General features: G+C 63.2%; 2 protein-coding genes across 2 annotated transcripts; one reads left to right on the top strand and one right to left on the bottom strand.

Moving 5' to 3' along the window:
- Positions 1-61: 61 nt before the first annotated feature.
- Positions 62-3,805, bottom strand: IL10RA (interleukin 10 receptor subunit alpha). The gene is made up of 7 exons (XM_086476937.1): positions 3,742-3,805; positions 2,670-2,790; positions 2,366-2,544; positions 1,909-2,075; positions 1,448-1,598; positions 1,181-1,305; positions 62-1,051 (listed from the first exon to the last, which is right to left on the bottom strand). Exons 1-7 carry the CDS (start codon positions 3,803-3,805, stop codon positions 62-64), a joined length of 1,797 nt encoding a protein of 598 aa, XP_086333063.1.
- Positions 3,806-9,198: 5,393 nt separating this feature from the next.
- Positions 9,199-19,938, top strand: TMPRSS13 (transmembrane serine protease 13). The gene is made up of 14 exons (XM_086476767.1): positions 9,199-9,219; positions 14,496-14,667; positions 15,006-15,107; positions 15,873-15,995; positions 16,083-16,212; positions 16,478-16,570; positions 16,660-16,703; positions 16,993-17,152; positions 17,250-17,422; positions 17,887-17,985; positions 18,272-18,414; positions 18,560-18,712; positions 18,882-19,390; positions 19,752-19,938. The coding sequence occupies exons 1-14, from the start codon at positions 9,199-9,201 to the stop codon at positions 19,936-19,938; spliced, it is 2,109 nt and encodes a 702-aa protein (XP_086332893.1).
- The last annotated feature ends 4,657 nt before the right edge of the window (positions 19,939-24,595 follow it).

The following is a 24,595-nucleotide window of genomic DNA, read 5'->3' as shown; positions in this document are numbered from 1 at the left end:
AAGAGGTAGTTGGGTGAGCGTGCGGGGCTGGCAGGCACCCGCTCCCCAGCGCGGGGACGGCTCACAGGCGGCTGTCCTTGCTGTCCCCGCCGAGCAGGCTCAGAGGGTTGGTTTGCACCATGAGCCACTTGTTGGCGCTGAGGCTGGAGATGAGGGGCAGCGTCCCCAGGAGATCAGTGTTGAAGATGCTCAGGTCGAAGGGAGATTTCATGAGCTCAGGGCTGGCTTTGGAGGCTAAGGGAGCATCTGGAGCCCCGTAGTTTAGGAGAGTGGGGACTTGGGGCCCCACCTGGCTGGAAAAGTCCCAGGCAGCGAGCTCCCGAGGATCCTCCCAAGGAGCAAGGTCCTGTGTGTGGCTGCAGGGATGCTCAGGAGAGGACTGCTTCAAGTACCCTTTGGCCACCACCAGCTCAGAGCACTCTACGTCCAGCACGATGTCAGTGCTGCCTGGGCCCTGGGGGGATCCTGCACAGCCCGAGAAGGGGACCCACTTGGCTGGGTCCTGCTTTAGCTCCACGGTGCCCTTGGACTGCTGCAGGTACCCACGGAACTCCACGTCTTGCTGGCTGTCCTGGCCGGCGGCGGGGGAGAGGCTGAGCTCCCCTCCACAGGGCTGTCTGGCGTCCGTGGGGCTGGCGTTCCCGCTGCTGGAGGAGCACGTGGGGTGAGGGCAGGTGGTCTCCAAGCCCACGCCACTGTCGTCGCCCGCGGGCAGCTGCCGCTTGTAGCCCTGGGGCTCGCGGCCCGAGGTGCAGCTCAGCTCAGAGGCGGAGTTGTGCAGGCAAATGCCGCTGTCGGTGCTGGTGCAGCTGCTGTCTCCGCTCCCCGCGGCCCCCAGCCCCAGCAGGCACACCCAGTCCTCGGGCCACGCTGGGAGCCTCCAGCCCTTCTCCGGGGGCAGCTGGGCTGTGCTGGTGCTGCCGTCGGGGCCGCTGTCCTGCTGGGGCTCCTTCTGGCACAGGAACAGCTGCTGGACACGGTCTGCATCCAGGCTGCCCGAGGACGAGGACTCCTGCTCCACCCAGAGCGAGCTCTGCTTTATGAAAGACTTCTGGGAGGGAGAGAAAAGCGGGAAGTGAGCCACGCTTTGTCCCTGCTTGTTGCCTGCCTCTCCCAACAGCTACCCAAGCCTGTGCCCCCACACCGGCTGCAAAGGGTGCCACGTGCCCAGCTGCCTTACCAGGACGGACGGCGGCCTCATGGGTTTCTTTATGTAGGTGCACACCAGCAGAGCCCCCAGGAGGCCCAGGAGCAACAGGGTCATGGAGGAGGAGCTGGCGATGTTCAGGACAAGCTCCGCGCTCCCTGCAAGAGAGGACGTGCCCGGGTGAGGGGGGGAAAGGCAGGGTCTTCGGTGCACAGAGCGGCGCCCCCGGTGCAGACCCCCGCGCTCCCAGGGCCAGGAGGCTGAGCAGGACCCGTGTCCCGCACGGCTGCCCCCACTTACTGTCTCTCTTGCCGATGGCGACGCACTGCTCGTCGCTGCGCGTGGTGCGGGTGTGCCGGCTGGCCACGTCGGGCTCCACGCTGATGCAGTACTCCGTGTCCCAGAAGAGGCTGCTGATGTTGAACTCTGGGGCGGTCTCCACCACTTCATACTGCAATGACCAGAGCTCCGGCTGGTACCCGAGAGCCTCCAGCTCCCGCGGGAGCGCTGGGCCCCATGCTTCCCTCCCTCCTCCTCCTCCACCGGGGAAAATCCACAGGGTGCTTAGCAGTACTGTCGACAGCAGCCAGACCCAAAATCCCAACAAGAATTGGGGAACCTACTGCGATAAAACGCGCAGAGAAACCTCTCTGCGATGCTGTGGCTGTGAGAAAGCTCAGTATTAAGACATGTGTTTTTCCACTTGGGCAGCACTGCGTGGGACATTTGGGGAAAGCACGGGAGCAGCAGGTTCATCTCACCGTCCGATTGTCCTGCACCCTCCTGATGTACACCCGGTAACGCCTCGTGTACTTCTGTATGTCGTCGTATTTCACGGTGAGGTTCCCCGCCCTGAGCAGCAGCTGCAGCTGCACGTGGACGGTGTTGCCCGTCACAGAGAGGCTCTGGCCCGACAGGCGCAGGTTGGCTGGAAACAAGTCAGTTGGAAGAGCCCGTTAGGGTTTTCTCCTGTCTCCCGTCTGCAGCTCTAAGAGCCTTTGCAGCAGCGGACTGAGCCGTGACTGTTCCTCGCAGCCTATCCTAGGCTTGTCCCACCCCATCCCACAGCCCAGCTGCCCTCCAGGAAGGTATGAAGACAGAGACATCCCTGCTCTCATCTGTCCCAAAGCTCTTCCCGAGCAGTTTGGCACCCTGACCTCTGCCATCCCCAAAGCCTCCTGCCCCGGGCTGCAGGGAGGAGGCAGACACCCGACCTACCTTCCTGAGGGGAGAAAGAGTTGGTCCTCTGCCACGGGGACGTGCGGTTTCCGGACACAGCCCTGACCCGTGCGTAGTAGCGCAGGGCAGGATCCAGGGTGTAGTACGTGAGGTCGCAGGAGCGCCCCGAGATCTTCACGCAGTTTGGGATGGCCGCCCAGGAGGCGTTCGTGCCGTAGCTGCAGGGAGAAGCACCCGGGGTGAGAGCGGTGCGGGCAGGTGCTAGGGACGCGGTTGTCACGGCTGCCGGTGCCGGATCCCAGGCAGGGGCCCAACGCCCTCGCGCCCCCATCGCTGTACTCACACTTTGAGCTCCACTTCGTAGCGGACGTTGCCGGGGGGGTTGTGTCCCGGCTCCCACCGCAGCAGGTGATGCGCTATCTCCGCAGCAAAGCGCACGCGCGTGGGGCTCGCCAGCCTCTCACCTGCGGGACCGAAGGCGAGCGTTAGGCGAGGCTGCACGGCATCCCACCCTGCAGGACCTGGGCAGAGTTCCTCGCAAGTGCCTCCTCGATGGCTCGCCTGGAGCTTGGCCCCCTGCGGTCAGCAGCAACCACCCACCCACCTGAAAAGCGCAAGGGTTTGCCCAGACCTGTCCCACTTCCAAGTTTCAGCATTTGCTTGTCCCACTCTCCCTTCCTCTGCTGCGGAGAGCCCAGCTCTGCCCAGCCGAGAGCATCTGGGTGCTTTTCTGGCCCAAGGAAGGAGCCTACTTGTGCTTGCACCGCTGACCGCCCCTGCCGTTTGCCAGCAGCCCTGTTCAGAGTCAGCTTTCCTGTTTTGTTCATCTGCTGTCTGGAAGAAACAGACTTTTTCACACCTCCTGCTTGAATTTCGGTATTGTCACCTGGCAGCAAAGCACCCTAGATAACATCTGCCACCCTTTCTGCGCTGGTTTCCTCAGCAGCCGCCGTCTGCCGGCAAACACTGAGCCCGGAGAGGATGGCTGTCGGCAGAGCACCGCGCCAGCGACCGCGGCACTTCACCGCAGTACAAGACACCGTGGTTCATACTGGTGGAGGTCAGCCAGGCTGATGCCTGAGGACTAACACAGGCGTTTTAGGCTCCCCAAACAGCGAAGGAAGGCGAGTGGCAAGCGGGGAGCCCTGGCCGTGTCCTGCTCCAAGCAGGCAGGAGCCCGTGGGCGCCGCCAGCCCGAGCACCCACCAGCCCGCCAAGGCGTCTGACCCGCGGCTCCAAACCGCAGCAGCTCCGCTCGCCGCCTGCCCCGTGTGCCTTCCCCCGTCTCGGTCCCCACCTTGGTGCCGGGACCTGGGGTTCGGAGGGGAGCGAAGCAGCCCCCCACCAGCCACGAGGCTCACACGCAGCAAACCGGGGGGCTGAAGACGAGCGCGGTGCGGGCAAGAGAGACTCACCATCCGTCTGCCGAGCGAGGAGCAGCGCCAACCACAGTGCCAGGGCTGCGGTGGAGGGGGCCATGCTGGCTCAGCATCCTCTGCGGGCGCTGGGCTGGGCGAGCAGGGTGCCGAGCTCTGCTCTGGCAGGCTGCCGAACGCTTGTTTTTCCCCCCGGAGGCTGGCTGGGTGACGTCTCGGAGGCGTTAGCGCAGCGGGAGGAAAGTAGCTGCGTAGCAACTTCCACTTTTTACTGTCCACCCACTCGCCAACAGCTAATCTCTCAGCCCAGGCTGGGCATTTCCTAAAAGCAGCTTTAAAGGAAGAGCTCTGGGGACTTTTCTGAACAGAACGGTACACCACTGAGAAGGGGAAAATAGGAGTAAATCAGGCGTTGGCTGCTCCATTGTTAAATAAGACGTTAACAGCACAGCACAGCACAGCGGGGGGGGGGGGGGGGGGGCAAGTGTTAGCACCGAGGATCACCTGTCACAGGGATTTTACTGAGCACCGTACCTGCCCAGCAGCGTCCCACTGGGCCAGTCCTGTCCTGCCAGCGGCTAAAGCCGGCCAGGTCATAGCCAGCCCTGGGGAGCCCCGGAGCCCCAGGAGGGGATTCCTGCTTTCCCTCCCTTTCGACTCAGCCCGTATCCTCCTGCTTCAGTCTGCAATTCCTGTGTCCCTGTTTCCAGGTGACAGCCTCTGGGCTGTTATGGGTCCTGCAGGCACCTACGTACGTGGGTGCCATCGCAAGCTCTGAAGCCGGGTGCGGCGGAGGGGGCTGTAAGCTGTCCCCGGGGCCCTGGTATGGCTGCGGTGCACACGGCTGCGGGGCTCTGGCCCCACAGCGATGTCCTGCCTACATGGTGATGCCAGCCTCAGGTGCCAGGAGCTGAATTACCACCAAGCGGGCTGCGAGTCCTCTGCTTTGCCTTCTGGCAGGCTGAATGACAACAGAGCTTGCTTGAGGGCGTTCCTGGGTCCTGTGCAAACCCAGGGGCCCTCATGTGATGGAGAGCAACTTGTCTTGAGGACTTTCCCACTGGGGAATTAGCAGAAGGGACACGGATTAAAAAAAGCAAGAGAAACTGAAAGTGCTCTGGACAGCCGCAGAAAGCTTCAGAGCAGCCCCTGGCTCAGTGGGCATCGAGGCGCAGGTCCCTTTGCCACAGCAGAACGGCTCCTCAAAGAGCCATCTTAAATGCCCGAAAGCGGGGTATTTCCTTTTCCCTGACATCCCTCCTGCCAAAGCCCATGGGCTTCCACAAACTCGCAGCCTTGCCCGACCACCAGCAAGTTCGTCAGCCGCAGGGTGGGTCCAGCGGTGCCGCCGAGCCATCCTCCGGTGCCTGGGGCATGGCAGGGCACGGCGGCACGCCTGGCTCTCGTGGCACCCAGGGACACGCAGGCTTTGGCTCTGCTCCTCCAGGGCCATGGGGAACATGGGCACGGGGCGGGGGGGGCGGTGCAGCAGGCAGAGGCTCTCCCTCGGCGATGGGCATTCCTCTGCTGAAGGCCAGCCAGAGGGATGCGCAGGGGAGAACAGCTCCAGCAGCAGATCCCCTCCCTGGCTTCACACTGACTTGGCTTTGTTCTCCCCTCTTTGGGAGACCAGCTGATGTCCTGTCACTCTGCTATCAGCTCGTGACTCAGATCTGATAGCCATTGAATTTAGGAGTCCTGATATGAAGCGCAGCCTATCCCACACAAAGCCACAGCTCGTGTTTTGTGTAAAGAAGTGAAAATGGAAAGCAATGGGACCAAAAATGAGGAAGGAGGGAGCCTTCTGGAAAAGACGCCACGGGGCTGGTCCTGCAGGTGAGGCGGTTCAGAGGCTTAGGAGAAATGGTCGGCAGTTTAGGGGAAAAGGAAACAGGCTGAGGAGAAATGACAGTTCTGCTGAACGCTGTGAGCGGCACAGCCACCCTGCAGTGCTCGTGCTGGCACCTGAGCTGCCGCACGGCTGGGCACTGCCAGGTGCCACGGGAGGAGCCGGTGCGGGGACAGCGCGGCCGTGTCCCCACACACTGCCTGCTCTGCAGCTCACGGCACAGATGCTGCCCCGGACCCCTGTCTCGTCAGGGCTTTCCTGTCATTCTCCCCGAAATGCCACTTGGCATCCTTGACGCTACAGAAGTCACCTCTCCACGCTACCTTTGCTGCCACCAGCTCTGCTGCGAGGGACCCTGGGGAGGGAGCCACTGTCTCTCAGGGAAAGGAGGGCAGCAGCCCCTGCCCAGCACGCAGCCCCATCCTGCGGCCGTGAGCCGTGCTGAGGCACACCCCACCCGACACAGGCAAGGGACCCGGCGGTAACCACAGATGAGCGTTGCCTCAGGTGCTGCTGACCACCCGCAGCATGCATTAAAACCAAAGCTTCACAGAAAAGAGCAGCCCCAGGCTTTGGGCGTCAGCAGGAGAGGTCTTGAGTTCACCGGTCAAACCAGCGCTCCAGAACGCTGCCAAGTTTCCTTTTCGTCTTCAAAATAATTGACTAATCTTTGAATAGGAATAGCTGGGTTTTTTAATAACCTGGAAATCACCTGAGTCAGAACGGCACAGCAGGTCTTTCCCCAGAGCCTCTGCAGCTCCTCCAGGGTGCAGTGAGGGCTGGGAGCTGCAGCGGCCCCTGCCCCGTGCTTGGCTCCCGTTGGGACCCTCCTGCCAGCCGCTAGCCCTGGGCACCCGCTCGGCGACGGGGCTGCCCTTGTCCGCGGGGCGGGCTGCGGGGCAGAGCACCTCTTCGGCTCCGGCCTCCCACCCGCCTGGGCTTCTGCTGCCTCGCAGCACCCACATCCCGGAGCTGCCGCTCTGCGCCCGGGGCTGAGGTCGCCCCAGCCTCAGCAACCCCAACACCTTCGGCACAGGCAAGGCTGGAGCGGGGCTGGGATTCCCGGTGGCCCCCGAGCACCCGCGGGTGACGCTGCCTCCCCTGAAATATCCCCCTGTGTTGGCTGGGCAGGGTGGCACCACCGCAGAGAAACCGAGCCTGCAGAACACCCGGCAGAGCCGGTCTCTGCTTTTCCCTGCCCTCCACCAGTGCAGACCTCGGGGAGTTTCGCCCAGGGCGGCAGGGGGGCCGTGGAGCCCCGGCGGGGCAGGCTGGGGCAGCGGCGCTGCACCCTGCAGCGCAGGGCTGGGGCTGAGGCCGCAGGGCTGCGCGGGCGCAGCGCTGCCACAGGGCAGAGCGCCTTGCCTGGAAGAGCAGAGTTCTTCTCTTCCCAGTTCCCTCATGCCTGGAGGTCGGAGCAGAGGAGCCGCCGGGCTCTCCCGGGCTGGCGATGCCGGTTCTGGCTGTGCATGCTGTTAGCACCTCGGTTTGCTAGCTGGGAGGGTGCAGCAGGGCTCGTAGGAGCGGTTACCACTAAGAAGGCGCGAGGATTTCACCCGGGAGGTGTTGTGCCTGCATGACATTTAACATCAGGTTGCCGGGGTCAAGCCCAGACACATGGTTCTCTGTAACTTGCTTTTCGTAGGTGGCTCTGTAGAAACACCAGCGAGCAATAATTCCTGGAGCTGCTTTCTGAGAACCTCTTTGCAGAAGAGGATGCAGCAGCTCATGCAGGCGCAGGGGCAAGGACAGCTCAGGGCTGTCCAGGGACGCAGCTCGCTGCTTCGCCAGCTTGGCCTCCCTCTGCCCCTGCACCCCAGCGGGGCAGAGCCCTCGGAGGCACGGGCTAGCTGCAAAAAGCAAACAAAACGCTGTTAGTCCTGCATGCAAAAACCAAAGTGTAGTGTGCTGCAGAGTGAGGGCTGGTGCAGGAACCACCCTGGAAGCAGAAGATCCCCACAGTAGGCGACCTGGCTCGTGGCCACCGCCGGGCAAGTGTTTGCCCTGTGTGCTGAAGCACATGGGCTGGACCTGCCGGGACAGCGAGGCCCTGGGTGGGCTCACTGGAGAGAGGCAGACAACGGGTTTGACAATGACCTTGCCAGAAGAAAACAGGAGCAAACACCAAGATGAGAATGGACGCAGCTGTCAGTCTTCTCCTCCAAGTTCCTCTCTCTGGCTGCCTGGGTTTGGCCCCAGGCTGTGCGCGGGAGAAGGGCAGGAACTGGTCCCTCTGGGAAGGGATGGGATGGGGAGTCCCAGGGCAGCGTGGAGGGGACAGCGGGATCCCTCCTGGGCTTTTCAGCCTGGAAATCAAGGGGGCTTTGAAGCAGGTTTCCTTCAGGCTTGGATGGCCCTGCTTGTCTCCTGCCCTTCCGATGAGCAGGTGTGGGTGGGGAGCTGGATGAATAAGGGACTTATGCTATGAATAATGCCGGGAGAAATGTGCCTGGAAAACAGAGTGTCGGGATGGGGCTCACGGGAGGCACCAGGCCGCCAGACAGAGCCTCCCGGGACCTGGCCATCGGAGGGATTGCTCTCCTCGCTGCCCTCGCACCACCCGGTGCCAGCCCGGCAGGAGGGGGGACATTTCTTGCAACGAGCCTTTATCGCAAAGTCTGCTCATCCACACGCCTGCCGAAGCCGGGAGCAGCCCGGGTTACGTGAAGCACCGTCTGCATCCCCGGGAAACCATCCCTCCTCTCTGCCGTGCAGTGCAGAGCAGAGACCGTGGTGCCTGGCACAGGCACGGGCTCCCCCGAAGCCTCATGCATCCTCCCTGCAGCCTCTCCTCCCGCAACCGGGGGCTGGGGTGAGCAGGACATGTGTCACCGAGGGTGATGGGTCCGGACATTAGAAAGCACCCAATGGAGTTGGGCTTTTTTCCTTTTAATCTGGATATTTTTACCCGTTTCTCCCAAATGTGAGTTCTGGGTTAAGCAAAGCATCCCCTAGCTCGCACCCACAGAGGAAGCAGGAGACCACTGCTTTCTCCTTGCACGACGCTCCATTAGCAAAGGAGTGAAAAAGCCCCTAGAGAAACCAGAGGGAAATGGCACTTTATTTCCCCTGAAACAGGGCATCCTGGCCTTCTGGGTCACCTGGGGCGCACGAGAGGCTTTCTGCTGGGGTTGGACACAACCGCGCAGCCCCTCCTCTCCCATCCTCAGCCGGCGCTCGCAGCCCTCGGCCGGGGCAGGAGAGGTGCGGGGGAGCACCTGGCGGGCACACACAGCGGAGAAGGGGGGCCTTGGGCGGGCAGGCAGCCAGGAGAGCGGCGAGGAGCCCCCCGTGCCTGGGATGCCGCTCTCCCCCGGGGCCAGACCTCACCTGCTCCCAGACTCCCAGACCCTTGTCCTCAGCCGAGGCTTCTGCTGCCCCTGCCCCAGTGCTCCTCAGCCCCACCGGCAGCAGAAGCAGGTATTTTGCACACTGTGCCTGGAGCAGTTGGGAAACAGGCAGCGGTGGAGCCGGGCGGCAGGTTGGACTGGTTTCCCTCCGCGCCCGGCGCTGGCACTGACGTACGAGCCCGCTCGCCAAACAGATTCTGCCCCGTCCCCGCGGACCTGACTTTGCCCTGCACGGCGCTGCGCAGCGAAGGATGGCGGTGCCGGAGCTGTGATCCCAGCCCAGCCCTGCAGCGGCCGATGGACGGGAAAACCTCTCCGGTAAGGCGCGGGCAGCTCCCCCGGCTCTGCCCCCACCAGGGGCTGCTCCGTGGCCATGTGGACCCGCTTTCCTCGGGGTTTGGTGGAGGGCCCAGTTTCTCCCGCCCGCTCTCCGGGGCGTTGCCTTCGCAGAAGCCTGTTGCTGCCGGTGGGGCGAAGGACCTGGGGCGAGCTGCCCGTGGGGCTGCTGCCTCCGGCACCCCCTCGGCACACGGAGGGAGGAGGACAAGCGCCAGCATCCCCGGCGTCAGCCCCGTGCCGGCCGAGGGGGTGTCAGGGCCCCCCCGGCACTGCTGCCTTTCCCTGCTGGAGCGGATTTGTGAACTGGGGGGACCAGCTGGTGGGGCGGGCCGGTGCTGCTGGTGGGAGCCGGTGCCGCTTGGCACCCACGGGAGCTGCACGTTCCTGAGCCCCCTGGCACGTCCCGCCAGCACGTCGGTAGCAGCGGCGGCACGCTGGCGGCCTCATTCCCCGCTGTTCTCCCTCGCCTGCTCTCCGGGCAGTTTTCCCCGTGCTCTTTTCGGGCTGCGTTGAGCGGGGCCTGCTCAGTCCCAGCCGTGGTGCCTTGCCGAGCATCCTGTCATGAGGAAAACATCCCTCCCCGGCTGGGCACTGGGCTCAGCCCGCCCGGGCGAGGCAGCGGGTAATTACGGCGCCGAGCACTGCCGGCTGTGCCAGCGACATCCGGAACGTGCGAAGCCAGCAGTGACGGGGTGGATGAGGCTCGAGGGGAGGCAGGGACAGCCGGTGCGGGTGCGGGTGCCTCAGAGGCAACCAGGAGTAGGGACAGAGTGGGCTCGTGCCAGATCCTGGCTGGGTCCCAAGGGGGGCAGCCTGCCCCCAGCGCTGCTCTGCAGTGTGATCCGGGCTCTGCGTGGCCCTGAAAGCGGGCAGCAGCACCTCATCTTGGTGAGAGCAGGGCAGGAATTGGGATGCCCACGTATGGAGACAATTACCCAATATTGGGCATCCCCACTGGGCCACCTCGGCTTTGTCGCTCAGATTAAATGGGCCACGAGGAGTCCCAGGTGCCACCCTCGGCTCCGAAACTGCAGGAGAGTCGCTTCATCTTTCCGTGCCTCGGTTTGCCCATCCGTGGAATGGGGTGAGCAGTGATTACTCACCCCCTGGAACATTTTCTGATCTCTGCCTGAAGGGCTGCTCGCACTGGCATAAGGGCAGCCTGTCCCTGGCCAGATCGGGCTGACTCGATTGACACGGCTTGTCACGTGCCCTTGCAAAACGGCCCGCGCGTGCTTTGGGATTTCAACGTCCCCATGCGCGGCCCCTTTACAGCCTCTGGGTCTGAGCAGCATCCTGCCGCAGCTCCTGCCCAGTTTGTCCCCAGGACTGGGGGTCTGCCCCCTCCCAGGGAGGCAGCGCTCAGCCGCAGCACTCGAGCGGGACGGGCATCACCAGGAGGGAACGGAGGCTTTCACGGGCTCGGGGCGGGGGGGGGGGGGGTTGTCCCAGGTGAGCGCGAGGACAATGGGGCTGTTGTGTGCCTGCTGACCTCAGAATCGGCGCCTCGCAACCAGGCGAAGGAGCCGGTTCCCTGCCCTGAGCAACGGGCTGTGAGCTGCAGGGAGCGACGGTGAGGGGCGGGCTGCCGAGCACAGCTGCGAAAGATGATCGCCTGTTTAGGCAGCTCCTTCCAGCTTATTTAAGCCAAGCTGCTTCCCCCACCTCTTGATGCTCTTGAATTTTGGGTAGCTGCTGTGCCTTTCTGCTCCTCCGAGACACGGCTGGGCCCTGGGTCCGGTTGCAACACCCCAGGTGTTGCCTGGCTGCTTCTGCTCTCCCTCCCACTCCGAAACTGCGGGTGACTGCTGGCTGGTTTCCCTGCCTTCCCTCAGCAGCATGTGCGGATCCTGAGCCCCAAACCCAGCCCGGAGGAGCTGCCTTTCCCCGGGCCATTTCCCCCTGCTGGCATGGAGTTGGTGGCCGTCCCTCTGCAGCAGCGTGTCAAGCTGGAGGTCGGTGCAGATGGCAGCTCCCGGTGCAAAGGGGACGGGCTTCCCCAGCGCTGCTGCTGTTCGTGGCTTCGGTGCTTTTTACAGCTCTGCTCGGAGCTGCAGGGCAGAGCAAAGAGGGAGCGAGGTTGTGACAGGTTTTAGCAAAGGGCTCGCCTTGCAGACCGGCACCGTCCCCCAGGCAGCCTGGGCTCGGGCGCGAGGCGAGCGGAGCTGGGCAGGACCACCCCACGCGTCCCCAGCACCCCTTCCCCCCGGCTGTCGGAGGGTCAGCCCTGCCCCAGAAGGAGCTGGGGGTGCTCCCGCTCCCCACGCCCGACTCTCGGACACCCTCGTGGCTGGGGAACATTTGCAGAGAGGACGTCAGAAGAAGGGCTCAAACCGCAGCCGCGCGTGTGAGGTGGGAATGGTCCGGGTCTGACTTTTACTCAAAAGCCAGCGAAGGGTGAGTAAAGGTTTTGTGGGCAGAGGCGCAGCTCCCTCGCTGGCGCAGTGCACGCTCCTTCACAGAAGTATCTTCAAAAGGCCGCTGCTGTTTGTTCTCTGCTCCAGTGGCTGTACAGCAGCAGCCGGTTACCGCAGCCCGTGGTAAAAGTTTTGTTAGCTTCTGCAACAGACCTAAACAAAAAAACTTAGACTTTAGACTTTTAAGGAAGCAGGTAGCTAAAAGTTTACTGGACTGTAAGAACATGTTTCCTGCTAAGGAATAATAAGAGCAATTTAACTCATAGCATACTTATGTGTTCGTTTGAAACGTTTGCACGCTGGAGATGGAAATGTTTAGCATCACTGGCTTACTGGTGAAGCTGGGCTGTGTTTTCTAGTATGATGGAGAGGTTTGTCCTTAACAGCATTGTAATTCTGCTGATCTGATAACCGAAGGGTTACGCTTGCTGCAGGATGAGGCATGGGTAATATCAGGCGTGTGGAGATAGCATACAAATGCCAATGTAAATGATAGTGCCTGCGTACAAAAACCTCATTTACACATAGACAGGAGAAATCCTTTTCCAAGGAAGGGTTCCTGGCACCCGTACGTTGCTTTGTTTCTGCGAAGCAGTGGCGCAGGACCGTTGCTTTGTTTCTGCGAAGCAGTGGCGCAGGACCGGCTGCAGCTCTGGCTCTCTGGCTGATCACGTACGCTTTCTAACAACGGGCACTAAGGGTACCCAGGGATGTTCGTGCTGCGGGCGCGCAGTACTTGCTGCAACAACTTGCATCCCATCGGCGTGGCTGCTCAGACTCGTTAGGGGAGGGCACCGCCGGGGCACTCTCCAGCCCTCCCGGCTGCCGTGCCAGCCCAGCCCCGCAGAGCACACCGAGGGGCTCCCCTGGGCACCCCGCCACCTTTGGGAGAGCCCATGAGGAGGCGAGCCTGCGGCACGGCTGTCCTGGGCTTCCCGCACGGCTGCTGGGGAATTCGGGCGTAGGGAAAACTGGCCCCCGGCTGCAGGCTGAGCAAATTCAGGCTTGTTATTGCTGTCTGACGGGGACGAGGTGAGAAAGGGTGGGTGATGCTGTGAAACAGAGACTGCCTCTGCTCCTCCCCGTGGGTGCGGGAGGCTGGCGAGCTGCTTGCTCGGTCCCCGTCCCCTAACGTGAGTGGGGAGGTGGCTCTTGACGGCCGGGAGACGTTAGCGGTGCCCGTGCCAAGGGCCCCGCGGGCGGCAGGGAGAGGTCTGTGCCGGGGGGTGGCCCTGCGCACCCCGCTGCCGGCCAGGGCGGGTGGCCAGGCCGCCTCCCCGGGAGCCCAGGGTGCTGTGCCTGTCGGCTCTGGGGCTGATGCGCCTGGCTGCGAGCAGTTCCTGAGGCGCGGTTCGAGAGCCGGTGTGTGACCCCCGGGGTTCGGCCGGGGGCCGAGGCCGACCCTGCGCGGGGAGCGCGCGTGGCCACGCCGGGGTGCGTGACTCACGGGATAATGCCCAGGAAGTTACACCACCGCATTGCAAGAGAGGGCACAGCCGTATTTACAAAGCATGAGCCTGAGCAGGCTCCCGACGTGCTCATTAGGGCTCCCAATTCCCGGCAGGAAACACGAGGGCAGAGCAAATCCAGCTGGAAGGGGGCAATGCGGCAGCGGCTGCTCCCGCTCTGCCCAAGACCACCATCCTCTCTGCCTGTTTCGGGGCCCGGGTGCTGCTTGCTGGTTATGGGGCAACGTGACCTCTAGCAGCCTCAGGGCCAAAAATCAGAGACCCACCTCCTGGCCGGTAAGCGGTCCCCTGGGAGGTGGGCTGGGGCGTGGGTGCCGAGCCGGCTGCACTCTGCTGCCAAAGGATGGCAGCTCCGCCTCTCCCTTGGGCGCCCCTTATGCGGGACAGCGGAGGCGTTGGCTGTAGGGACAGACATGGTCCAAATTTGACTGGCTTCACCCGAGCAGCTCGGCGCGAACGCGATCGGTCGTGGCCGTGTGGTGCTGGGAGCGGTGCCGGGAGACAGCGGGCAGGAGGAGCGAGGCAGCGTGGTAAGCGCCTGCCGAGAACGAAGCCCTGGCCGGGCTGTCGGTGCCGAGTGCTGGGTAGCAATGCCCTTGCGGTTTCCGTAAGCACGCAGCCATTTCTTGTTGCCCCAAAAGTATCTTTTTACGAATGGCAGAGGAAACAGCATTTCTTGTGGGCTTTGTGCATGGATCCTCTCCAAAGGAAAACGAGAGGCGCTCGTTTCTGTAGCCGATCAAAGCTGATGGCGCACTCAGAAGAGTGTATCTTGAGGAAAGGAAACAAATACATATTCTTTTGCGAATTCACGGATCAGGAGTGACACAACTGCAGAACAGCATTCCAGGGTGCAGGACGTTTCAGGGCTTGGAAAACACTGATTATTAAGTATTACTAAACAACAGCTGGAAATTGCACTGTATTTTTCAAATGGCTAATTAAGGATAGATGCATAAATTGGGGCACTAGCCCCGTAGAACTGGGCCACAGCGTGACTGACCCGATACCAAATACTCAGCTGATTGCTCTGATCAAAGCCATCAGTTTAGGAAATTTGGCCAGCAGCCACCTAAAGGGGACAAGCTCTGTGACAAAGAGCTTTTCAGCCATCCCGGATGGGGCACGGCTCAGGCTTTGCGGTACAGAAAGCGGCTCTGCAGCAGTAACTCCCCACGCGGTTCACGGTACTGTGGAGGAACAGCCACCAGTGGCCACGGCTGGCCGTGACGGGGAGCTCGGCGCCGGGCTGGGGAGCTCGGCTCCGCGTCACCTTTGCCTTCGCAGCTGCCTGGGCGGTGGGGTGGCAGCTGCAGGGGCTCTCCAGTGGGCACCGGTCCTTGCCAGTAACGGTCTCCTCTGCTCGCAGACCACGGCATCACCCAGCAGTGTCCCTCCCAGCCTCCATGCCTCCACGGCCAGCAGCATCTTCAGCGCCCGACCTCCGCAGCCTCGAGAAAGCGTCCTCGGCATCAGCTTCAAGCCCTACAGCCCGGAGTCCAGCCCAGCCCCGGCCCCCTGCACGACCTGTGAGAGCACACGTAAGAGGATGGTGCCGAGGGCAGTTCCTGGCTGCCCTGGCCCCGGTCCCGCCGAGGGTGGGGCGGGATGGAGGGAGGCAGGGAACGGGTGCCTGTGCCCACCGCTGGCACAAGCCTCGGCCACAGGCTGCTGGTGTCCTGGGGGTGGGAGGGGTGCCAGGGGCAAGGGAGGGGACAGTGACCGTGGCAGGAAGGGAGGATGCCACGGGGCGGTGCGGGGTGTGCACGGCCCTGCTCTCCCGCATCTGGTGGGTCCTGTGGGGAGCCAGGAGGCTCCTGGCACAGGCTGGTGGGCAGCAGGGTCCTCCCCCTGAACCCCGCCTCCGCCCCGCTGCCAGGATCCTCCATGTTCAGAGCTCCCTGCATGAGCCAGCGACGACTTGCGCTCATCTTCTGCGTCTCCGTCCTCATCGTGCTGCTCATCGCCCTCATCCTGCTGTGTGAGTGGGGTCCCTGCGGGGGGGAGACCTCGGAGGGGCTGGGGGTCAGCAGAGGCTGGGAAGACCTGCCCCAGGGAAAGCTCGGAGGGAGCAGGCAGAGATGTCCTCTCCCCATTTCCTGGGTGTTCCTGACATCTGGTGGACAGGCGGGAGGAGGATCGCAGGGGGAAAGGAGATCTGCCCCTTGGGCTGCCCGCGGTGGTTGGGGGGGGGGGGGGGGGGTGGGGTGGGAGGGCTGCACCGTGCTTTCCTTCACCTGGGCGTGCTTCGGCGGGGCACCCCCAGCAGCACCCACGCTCGCCCTCCCCGAGGCGCGCGGTGAGCAAGCGGGACACGTCAAGCACAGCACAGTCCGTAGGTGGCACAGGCACAGACGCCGTCCTCCTCGTGACACCCAGCTGCTGGTTCTCCAGCTGCTGTAGCTGGTGGCCTTGGAGCCTTCGGCAGGCTGAACGCACCCTTCTGCGGGAGCAAGCGAGAAGCGGGTCAAGCAAGCGAGGCTTGCAGCAGCCGAGCTGCCCGCTGCGGGGCTGGCACGGGGGCGATGCTCAGGGCTGGCCAGTCCTCCTTCAGCCCTGCATCCTGCAGCTCTGCCGTCTCGGCTCAAACGGCAGCCCGGCACCCGAGCTCAGGCCTGGTGTTTGGGAGTGCCCTGGTGCGCGCCAGACCTCCTCAGGACTCCCGTCCGGGTGGGTCCCGCACCCTTACCCGCAGCGAGCCCCTGCCAGCAGCCCCGGCCTCACCGCGGCGTTCGCTCGCTTCCAGTTATGTTCTGGCGGTCACAGACGGGCATCGTGTACAAGGAACCCGCGGAGAGCTGCAAGGACAGCCCCGTGCGCTGCGACGGCGTCGTCGACTGCTCCCAGAGGAGCGACGAGCTGGGCTGCGGTGAGGCACCAGGAGCCGGGGGCGGTGGGAGCGAGGGGAGCCCCCGGGCTGCTGGGTACCACTGACCCGCCCGCTCCATCCCCGCAGTGCGCTTCGCATCCGACGAGTCCTTGCTCCACGTCTACTCCAGCGCTGAGAGCCAGTGGCTGCCGGTGTGCAGCAGCGCCTGGGACGACTCCTTCTCCAGAAAGACCTGCCGGCAGCTGGGATTTCAGAAGTAATTCCCCAAGGATGGGTTGTCCTTCTCGGGTGCTGGGGCCCTGCTAGCCCCCTGGGTGTTGCTCTGGCCCTCCTGCCCCGGCTGGGTGCGGGGTCCGCTGTGCTCTTTCCCCCAGCACTGTGCTTTTCCACTGGAAGGCTGTGTCCAGTGCTGCTCTGGGCTTTTCAGGTTTAGTGTGTGGAGCCTCTCTGAGAAGGCAGGGAGCCGGCAGTCAGTGCCTGGCTGGGGGGACCCTCACTGCCTCTCTCCTCTCCCCTCCCAGTGCATCGCAGACCGAATACATTCCCCTGCACGTCTCCGGCAAGAGCCTCACCGTGGCCGACGAGCGGGACACCATCCAGCAGAGCCTCAACAGGTACCAGGCAGCGTCGCCTCCTGGCCCTGCCCCTGCCCTGGTGCCACAGGGCCGGGAATGAGGCTGCGTCTCCCTCTTCTCTCCTGCAGCTCACAGTGTCTCACGGGAAAGTACGTCTCCCTCCGATGCACAAGTAAGGGGGCTGGCTGGCAGGGCACGTGGCTGAGGGCGGGCGAGGCCAAACTCGCGCTTGGGAGCGCTTTTCCTCCTTTCTTTGCACAGGGTTGGGCAAATAGGGCGTTTTCCAGCAAACTCTCTGCGTAATAGATAACTATGAAGTTTCTGTTTCCCATGGTCCCCACTGGCCCCTACGAACGTGCCGAGCACCGCTGGTGCCTGCGGGTGGTGGGGACGTTGTGTGTGTCCCGCTCCGGGCTCGCCTTCTCCCTGCGCCCTTCCCTCAGCCCTGCTCTCCCTTCCAGCCTGCGGACAGAGGATTTCTGGCCGGATCATCGGAGGAAAGGAAACATCCGTGAGCAAATGGCCCTGGCAAGTCAGCGTGCAGTATGGGCCGATCCACATCTGCGGCGGCACCGTCATCGACGCGCAGTGGGTCCTCACCGCGGCCCACTGCTTCTTCATGTGAGTGTGATGCCGCCAGCAGCCCTCGCGCCAGCACTCAGCCCAGCCCCACGCCCCGCACCTCACTCCTTGCTTGCCCCCACCTCTCCCTGCCCAGGAACAGCATGAAGATCCTTGACGACTGGAAGGTGTACGGCGGGGTCTCGGACCTGAAACAGCAGGCAGAGGGCATCCCCGTCTCCCAGGTCATCATCAACTCCAACTACAGTGACGACCACGATGACTACGACATCGCTCTCATGAAGCTCTCCAGGCCGCTGACGCTCTCAGGTGAGGCCCCTCAGCTTGGCTGCGCTTGGCTGGGGCTGGTGTTCGTCGGGGACGGAGAGAGTCCGGGGGTGGGCAGGAGCAAGAGGCAGCTCCGGTCCCCTCGCAGCCGTCCCCTGGGCTGCATGGGGCTGCTGCCAGGCGGAGCATCCCGCTCTGCTGCGGCCACATTGCTTTCCCCTGCCTGTCCCGTGGTCGGCAGGTCCCCCTCTCCCCGGGGGGCTCCCCCTGGCAGGGCCTGGCACACAAGCAGCCACGGGTTCGGCATCGTGCCGCTGGCTGTGCCCCACATGGGCAGCGCGGTGGGGGACCGGCAGAGACCCTGCCTGGTGGGTGGGCGCAGAGGGGAGCGTTTCCTGCACACCACGCTCCTCCCTAGCCACGGGGCTGGTGACTACAGCGGCTATTTTGCTCCTGGGTGACTCATCCCTCTCTCCTCGCCTGGTTTTCATCACGCCTCCCTCCAGCTCAGGTTCGCCCAGCCTGCCTCCCTATGTACGGCCAGCGATTCCAGACCGGCAGGTCCTGCTTCATCACCGGCTTTGGGAAGACCAGGGAGAATGAAGGTGAGGGAGGACACCAGCTCTCCGCCGGCAGCTCCCGTGTGCTGCGACCCGACCTGCGCACGCAGCGTGCGAGAGGAGCGAGCGCGGCTCCGCTGCGGTGTGCGAGGGCTGTTCCCGCAGGGGCGACTCGCAGCCGTTGCCCTCCCGGCTGTGCAGCTCTGCAAGTCCTGCAAGAAATACCCGCGTCCTCCCTCCCTGCTGCGGAAACGCCTGGTGCTGCGGAGGGGCCCGGGGGCGGTAGGGGGGACGATGCCCACCCTGCCCCACGGCTCCTCCTGCCTTGCAGATAACACGTCCCCGAAGCTGCGGGAGGCTGAGGTGAAGCTGATTGACTACAAGATCTGCAACAGCGACAAGGTGTACGAGGGCTACCTGACCCCACGGATGATGTGCGCCGGGTACCTGCAGGGAGGGAAAGATGCGTGCCAGGTGAGCCGGGGGCGCAGGTCCCACCAGGCAAAGCGGCGCGGGACCGGCAGGGCTGCCCGCTTTTCCCGCACGCCGCTGTCGCCTGGCTGGGTACCGGCAGAGGGGCATCTTCTGTCTCCTCACTGCTCTGCCCCTCTCTTGCCAGGGTGACAGCGGAGGGCCCCTGGTCTGCGAGGACAACGGCCGCTGGTATGTGGCTGGGGTGACGAGCTGGGGGACAGGATGTGGCCAAAAGAACAAGCCCGGTGTTTACACACGCGTGACAAAGCTCCTCAGCTGGATATACAGCAAAATGGAGGTGAGGCGGCACAACAGGGCTGTGCTCGGGCAGGGAGAGTTATTAGGTGGCCCCGGGGTGCATCAAGAGGGGCTGTATTCCTCACCATGGCTCTCCCCTCTCTCCCTTGCAGAGCGAGAACGACTAAGACCGGGATGGACACTCGCCTGGGCTGCGCTTCTCCGGCCAGCGCGGGCCCCTGCCCTCGGTTGCTGCCAGGGCACGATGCTACCAGCAGATCCCCCCACCTATCTCTGGACTGTCCGTGCAGCCAGGGACCTGTCGCTGCCCCCAACCTCTGAAAATACAGCACCTGCAAAGTGACTCTGCCCTCACCCAGTGCAAGGGAGGCGGCCCGGCAGCGGCCGGGCAAAGCACCCAGCCGGCCCCAGCGCGGCAGCACGCGGAGGGCAGCAGCCTGTGCCGGCGGGGAGGCACTGCCCGGCCCCACGTCTGCGGTCCTCGTGTAAATAGACGTGTCCGGACGGGGGTTTCGCGAGTGCTTCCTGGCGGGGCCCTGGCCCGCTCGCCGGGCGAGGGGCCGCTAGCGCTGCCCGTCGATCCGGCGGAGGCTGCGGATGGAAGCGAGGAGCAGGAGAGCCACGGGGCGCCCATGGCGAGGGAGCGCTCTCCTTCGCCCGCTGCTGCCGGGTCGCAGCTGTGCCGCCTCGGGGTGCGGGACGGGGCTCAGCCGGCACGGTGCGGTGGCGTGCCACGCTGCCCCGGCCAGCAGCAGCTGTCCACACCTGCGAGGCCACGCTCCCCGGTTTCTGCAGGGGGGGCTGAGCAAAGTGGAGCCCCGAGGTGCAGTTACACCACCCTCTGGGAGGAGCAGTAGTTGCTCTCGGGTTTGCAGAGAGGTTTAGGGAGCGCCTTTTAAATGCTGTTCCTCCCCGAGAGAGAAATACACGTTTGTTTGTTTTTCCGTGCTGTGGCTATGGTCTGAGCAAGCGCTCCCTCCCGGGACTGCGTGTGGCTGGTCTCAGCCCGCCCGCCTGCTTGGATGAGGATTTCAGCAGCGTTGTGGGGCAGGTCTGCTCTCCGGGGGTGCCTGTGGGAGGTGTGACAGAAGCCAGCAGCAGCCAAAGGGCAAGGTGGCCCGCGATGCAGGCCAGGCAGACCTCCGGGGCAGCGCCCAGCCCCTCTCCAGCGTGAGCCAGCCCCCGGATCTCACAGCTGTTGGTTCACCGACCGTGCTGGATTGCTTCCTCCTCCCTCCCGCCGCCGAGCACGCAGCGGTGGCGTAGCCAGCCTTACCTCCCTGGCCATGCCAGGGCAGCGGGGACCCGTTTCCCCCCGAGGAAAGAAGTGCCCCCGTCTCCCTACGGATGCTTGGGGGCACACAAGGTGCTATGGGAGATCCCAGGTTGGCCAGGTGAGCTCCCGCCGGGCAAGCAGAGGCTGGCCGCCCCGTGCCGAGGCTGCGCTCCTCTCCCCAGCCGTGTGGTCAGCTGCAGAGGGGTCCTGGGGAGCCTGCCCACCCCGCGCTCTTCTCAGTAAGCACTTTGGTAGTGCTCCACATGCGGATGGCTCTCCTGGACAGGAACCAGTGAGCCCCAGCGCCCAGGTACCGAGGGAGCCCCAGGGAGTGGGGAGAGCTCTGCCCACCCCTGGCTCTGCGCTGAGCCCACTCTAAACTGTGTTCCTGAGAAGGCTGTGCAGCCTCCACCATTGCCCCATGTCAGAGAAATAATGAGCATTTAGCCTCGAATTTTCCTTGGGAAGACGAAAGGTTACTTGCACTGGTTCTTTGTAATGCGTCTTCTTGCAGCTGGAAACATTAAAGGAGGAACTGGTGCTTCGGGGAGGCCACTCACTCCCTCTGAAACAGTCCGAAGCTGCCTCACGCGCCTGTCTCTGCCAGCTCCAGTTGCAGTGGGCCCTTCTCTCCCCAGCGCGGGGCTGCCATGGCCACCCGCTGCAGCTCGCCTCTCCCTCCTTGGCAGGGAGGTTGGGGGGGGTGGTGGGGGGCAAACCCTGCGCAGAGGGCTCGGTGCTGTGGTGTCCAGCGTGTTCCCCAAATTGTGCAGGTACTGGACTTTGCCTGGGCCAGGCAGCCTGGTTTCTGACCTGCATCGCTTACAGCCGGGCCACCCGGCTCTTCGTGGACCGGGAAGGCTCATTTCCCGCAAGTGTGCCGGAGGCTGCCGCCCGCAACCGTGCGCAGGCTCTGGAGCTGCCGAGGCTACCTGCAACGTGAGGATGAGAAACTCTTGGGGTGCGTGGGCTGCTGCAGGCACGTCCCCTCCTCACCTTGTGGGAGCATCCCCCGCGTTCCCAGAACCGGCCGTCTGCTGTGGAAAAAGTTACCTGCAGGCACAGGGCTGCGGTTTGCATTTGAATTTTGGGATAGCGGGTCTAGTCGGGCTCTACGTGTGCTGAAAGCACGTACCTCTCCCTGGGACTCGGCGCAGGCCCCAGCGCACAGGGTGGTGCTTGGCAGCTGCTCTCGACCTGCACCGAAACAATAAGAGTTGTTGCCTTTTGGGAAACACTGAGTCAGCCTGACCTCAAATAGCTTTTCAAAGAAGCAACCGAGAAACCTCCCACGGCAGGCGCGAGCCTCCTGCGAAGGAGGCGTGCAGAGGCCAAGGGGCTGTTCTCGCTTTGTAACGCCTGCGCTGCTCCGTGAGTGCAGGGGGGAATAACCCGCTGCTGGCAAGGAGCTGCCCGTGGCTCAGGCTGGAGAGGGAGCCCCAGCCCGTTCAGGCTCCTGTTGTCACGGGGCAATGACCCGCCAGAAGCGTGTCTCGGTGTCACCGCTTGGCACGTCCTGCTTGGAAGCAGCAGAGGAACGGCGGCGGCGGCAGGGTGAGGCTTTCCTCCAGGCACAGGGACCCGCCGGGACAGCACGGGGCTCCCGCAGCGGGTGACCCGGGGGGTGATCTGTGTTGGGTGCGAGGCCCGTAGGTGCCCTGGGTTAGGGGCTAAGCGCCAGCGGGGCACCAGGGAGGAATGGGGGCTCTTGCTCCCCAGCACTGCATCTTCACTGGCGGTGTTACAGCAGACCCCCCTGCACGTGCAGCAGGGAAGGCAACTGCAGAAACAGGTCTTTCTCAAAAGAATAAAACAAAAATTGGAACCTAATAAGAGCTGATCTCGCTGCAACCCAGTTCCTGGTAACAGTGCCATTTCAGCACACGGAGGACCTGCTCCTCTGCTGTGGATTTCTCCTCCTCAGAGGTTGTTGCTCTTCTACTCTCTCAAATAGCCTCTCAAAGCAGAGAAATTATTTCAACCCCCAACACAAATTTCCTTTATTTCTTCTGAACCTGACCTCCAGTGGTGTCTCCTCCCAGGCCAGCAGAAAGGTATGCTGTGTTTTCCCAAGGGCTGAAGTTTTCTAACCCGATGGGAAGCGATTAGTTTCCTGGGAAGCTGCCTGGCCACGGCTGTTGTGCTCTGCTGTTCCCAAAGACGAGGCCGTGCAGATGAAGCAGACAACTTGGACACCGTTTCTCCTCCGCTCCAGGAGCAGTTGAGCGAAAAGGTCCTGCTGCCCGCAGCCCCCAGGGGAGCACAGCCGCAGTGGGTGCTCCGGGAGCTCAGGAGCTCCTCTCGGGACCAGCCCAGGCCGTCGCCTGCAGCTCTTGCAAAGCCCCTCTGCTTAGCTCCCTGCTCGCTCGGCTGCACCCTGCTCTGGAGCAGCTTCCGAGACGAGGGGCGCTGAGCGTGGCCCCACATCTGGCCGGGCTGTTTCCTTATTCCTCCCTGCTTTGGGAATCACAGGGCAGCGTCCCCGAGGACTATAAATTACAAAACATACAGTCTGGCGGGCACCATGTGAGTTACTGCCCATTAGTGGTGCTTTTCCCGAACTCTCCTTTTATAGCTCTTTGTTCTGCTCTGTCAAAACTGATTTGTTTATACGGTTTCAGAGATGATGTTTCTCTACAAAAATGTTTTTCGCATAGTTTGGGATTGGTTCCCTTCCACGGTCGCTAACATCATCACTTGGCACCGAGTCGCTGGACTTCAGCTCGTGCAATCCCCGTGCTGGCTGTGCCGGACTAGCGCAGGCGGCGCTCGGCAGCCGCCGGGCAGCCCGCCACTTTGTGGCTCGCTCCCGGGGGAGCGCAGAGCACCAGGAATGGCTTCGGCCTGATGCAGGACGGTGCTTTTGGCCGAAACACAGCTGTGCCCCGTCCTCCCGTGCCCCCGACCAGGCTGAGGGCTGCGCCGCCACCGAACGGGCAGTCTGCAAACGCTGGCGAGCTCGGCGTTCCAGAGGCGGAAGCGACCTTAAAACTGGAGGGGAAAGGTCTGGGGAGCAAGCGGCCCCTTGCCCTACCCCTGCCAGGCCTGGCTGCCCCGAGAGCGCAGGGAGGAGACGCCTGCTCCAGTGTCAGACGACGCACGCCGAGATGAAATCATGCCCTCGTTGAAGCTACTGGCAACGCTCCTATTGCCTCACATAGCATGAGGCGATCAGCCCAGCCCCTTCGTTAGCATAAATCAGCGTCGCCCGCCTGGCCTCCCTGCCGCTGGCCCGCCTTGCGCTAGCAAAGGCTTTGGCCCAATTTTGCCAGCGAGGAATCCGCTGCTGCTCGGCACAGTTCTCTCCAGCGGTGCGGCTCCGTGGAGCAGATGTTTGCCATTAGCAGCTGCCGGAGCTGCCCGCCCTCCGCGGGCGCAGCGAGCGGACCCTTCGCTTCCTGCGCTCGCAGTGGGGTCTCTATGGGACCTGAGTCCCTACAGAAGAAAAATCTGTGCTGCCAATTTTTTAGGTTCTACTTGCTTGGGGCAGCGCCTTGCAAATAAAGAACTAGAGGAAAGAGAGCACGTAGCGTGTCCAGCCGTGTGTGCCGGCCGCTGCCTGCGTGGGGCCTCTGTGGCTCTGCAGAGACCCACCGTGCTCGCTGCAGTCCCCAGGGCATGGTCACAGCAGCAGAATATCTCACTGTGTGCAGTGGGTAACAACAGCTGACGAGCGGGTAAGGTCAGAGAAGCCCGAAACTTGATTATAACTGCTTGATCCCTGCCTCACTCACGGCAGGGTGACTGGCAGCCTTGTCATGTTATCCCTACGCTTTAAAAAGACTTGACGTTGTCCAGCTCCTCTGCGTTGGCCTGTGTCTCTTGACCCTTCTGAATAATTGCCTTGAAATGCCAGTGCTGGTTTATTTCCTTTTGATATTTTACTGGAAACTGGGAAATGAATGCACAATGGACTATGTGCCATTATTGTCTGATTTCTATCTAAGATGCATTTGAGTTATTAGGGGATGAACCAGCTCAGCGGTGACAGCATTGCTAAGGTGTTTTTTTCCAAGAAGAAATGGCTCCCCAGGGCAGCAGCAGGAGCCAAGCAGAGCCGGGTGTGCCAGCCTGGCCTGAGAGGGAGCAGTGCCCCCTCAGCACCCTGCTGCCCGTCTGACACGGTGCCCGGCCCGTGGGAAGCTCTGCGTTTGCACGGACACCACCGAGCAGTTTTAGTGCTGTGGTTTGCCCAGCCCTCGGGAGCTCAGGGCTGGCCCTCGGCTGCAGATGCCCGCAGCCACGGGGTGGTGGCCCTGGCCAAAGCCCACGGGTGCCTCGGTGGCTCCAAGCACAGCCAGGACCACAGCTTCCCTCCCCGCTGCGGCTGCGACCGGGCTGCTCCCTGGCCACGAGCAGCTCGCCAGGCACGGGCGTTCCCCCCAGGGACCGGGCTGTGCTATATTAAACACGAATCTCGCTCCCAGATCTTGCTCCTCCCAGCGCGCCCAGCTGTCCGATGGGAATCAACTGGTCGGTTGCCACATAGCTCTGTGAGAAGGGCGTTCGTTCACAGCAGCAGTGGGTCCAGCCCTTCTCCCTCTGTCGGACAGCATTTTGCCTTGACTGTCTGAAGTACGTGCTGGTTTCTGACCTGCCCTGGGTTAAGACCCAAGGGGTCTGTTTTTCCGCAGCTCCTAAATGCTG

Source organism: Leptosomus discolor, chromosome 22 (assembly GCF_034619465.1).
Source record: "Leptosomus discolor isolate bLepDis1 chromosome 22, bLepDis1.hap2, whole genome shotgun sequence".
Taxonomy (NCBI): Eukaryota; Metazoa; Chordata; class Aves; order Leptosomiformes; family Leptosomidae; genus Leptosomus; species Leptosomus discolor.
Note: the sequence above shows the minus strand (reverse complement) of the source record. Positions and strands in the feature narration are given on the sequence as shown.

Excerpts from the sequence above, each read along its gene's own strand:
- TMPRSS13 (XM_086476767.1), top strand. The coding sequence starts at position 9,199 with ATGGACGGGAAAACCTCTCCG. Across the intron at positions 17,423-17,886 it reads CAGGCCGCTGACGCTCTCAG|CTCAGGTTCGCCCAGCCTGC; the intron begins GTGAGGCCCCTC and ends GCCTCCCTCCAG. Across the intron at positions 19,391-19,751 it reads GACGGGGCTCAGCCGGCACG|GTGTGACAGAAGCCAGCAGC; the intron begins GTGCGGTGGCGT and ends TGCCTGTGGGAG.
- IL10RA (XM_086476937.1), bottom strand. The coding sequence starts at position 3,805 with ATGGCCCCCTCCACCGCAGCCCTGGCACTGTGGTTGGCGCTGCTCCTC. Across the intron at positions 2,545-2,669 it reads TACGAAGTGGAGCTCAAAGT|CTACGGCACGAACGCCTCCT; the intron begins GTGAGTACAGCG and ends TTCTCCCTGCAG. Across the intron at positions 1,052-1,180 it reads TGAGGCCGCCGTCCGTCCTG|AAGTCTTTCATAAAGCAGAG; the intron begins GTAAGGCAGCTG and ends TCTCCCTCCCAG.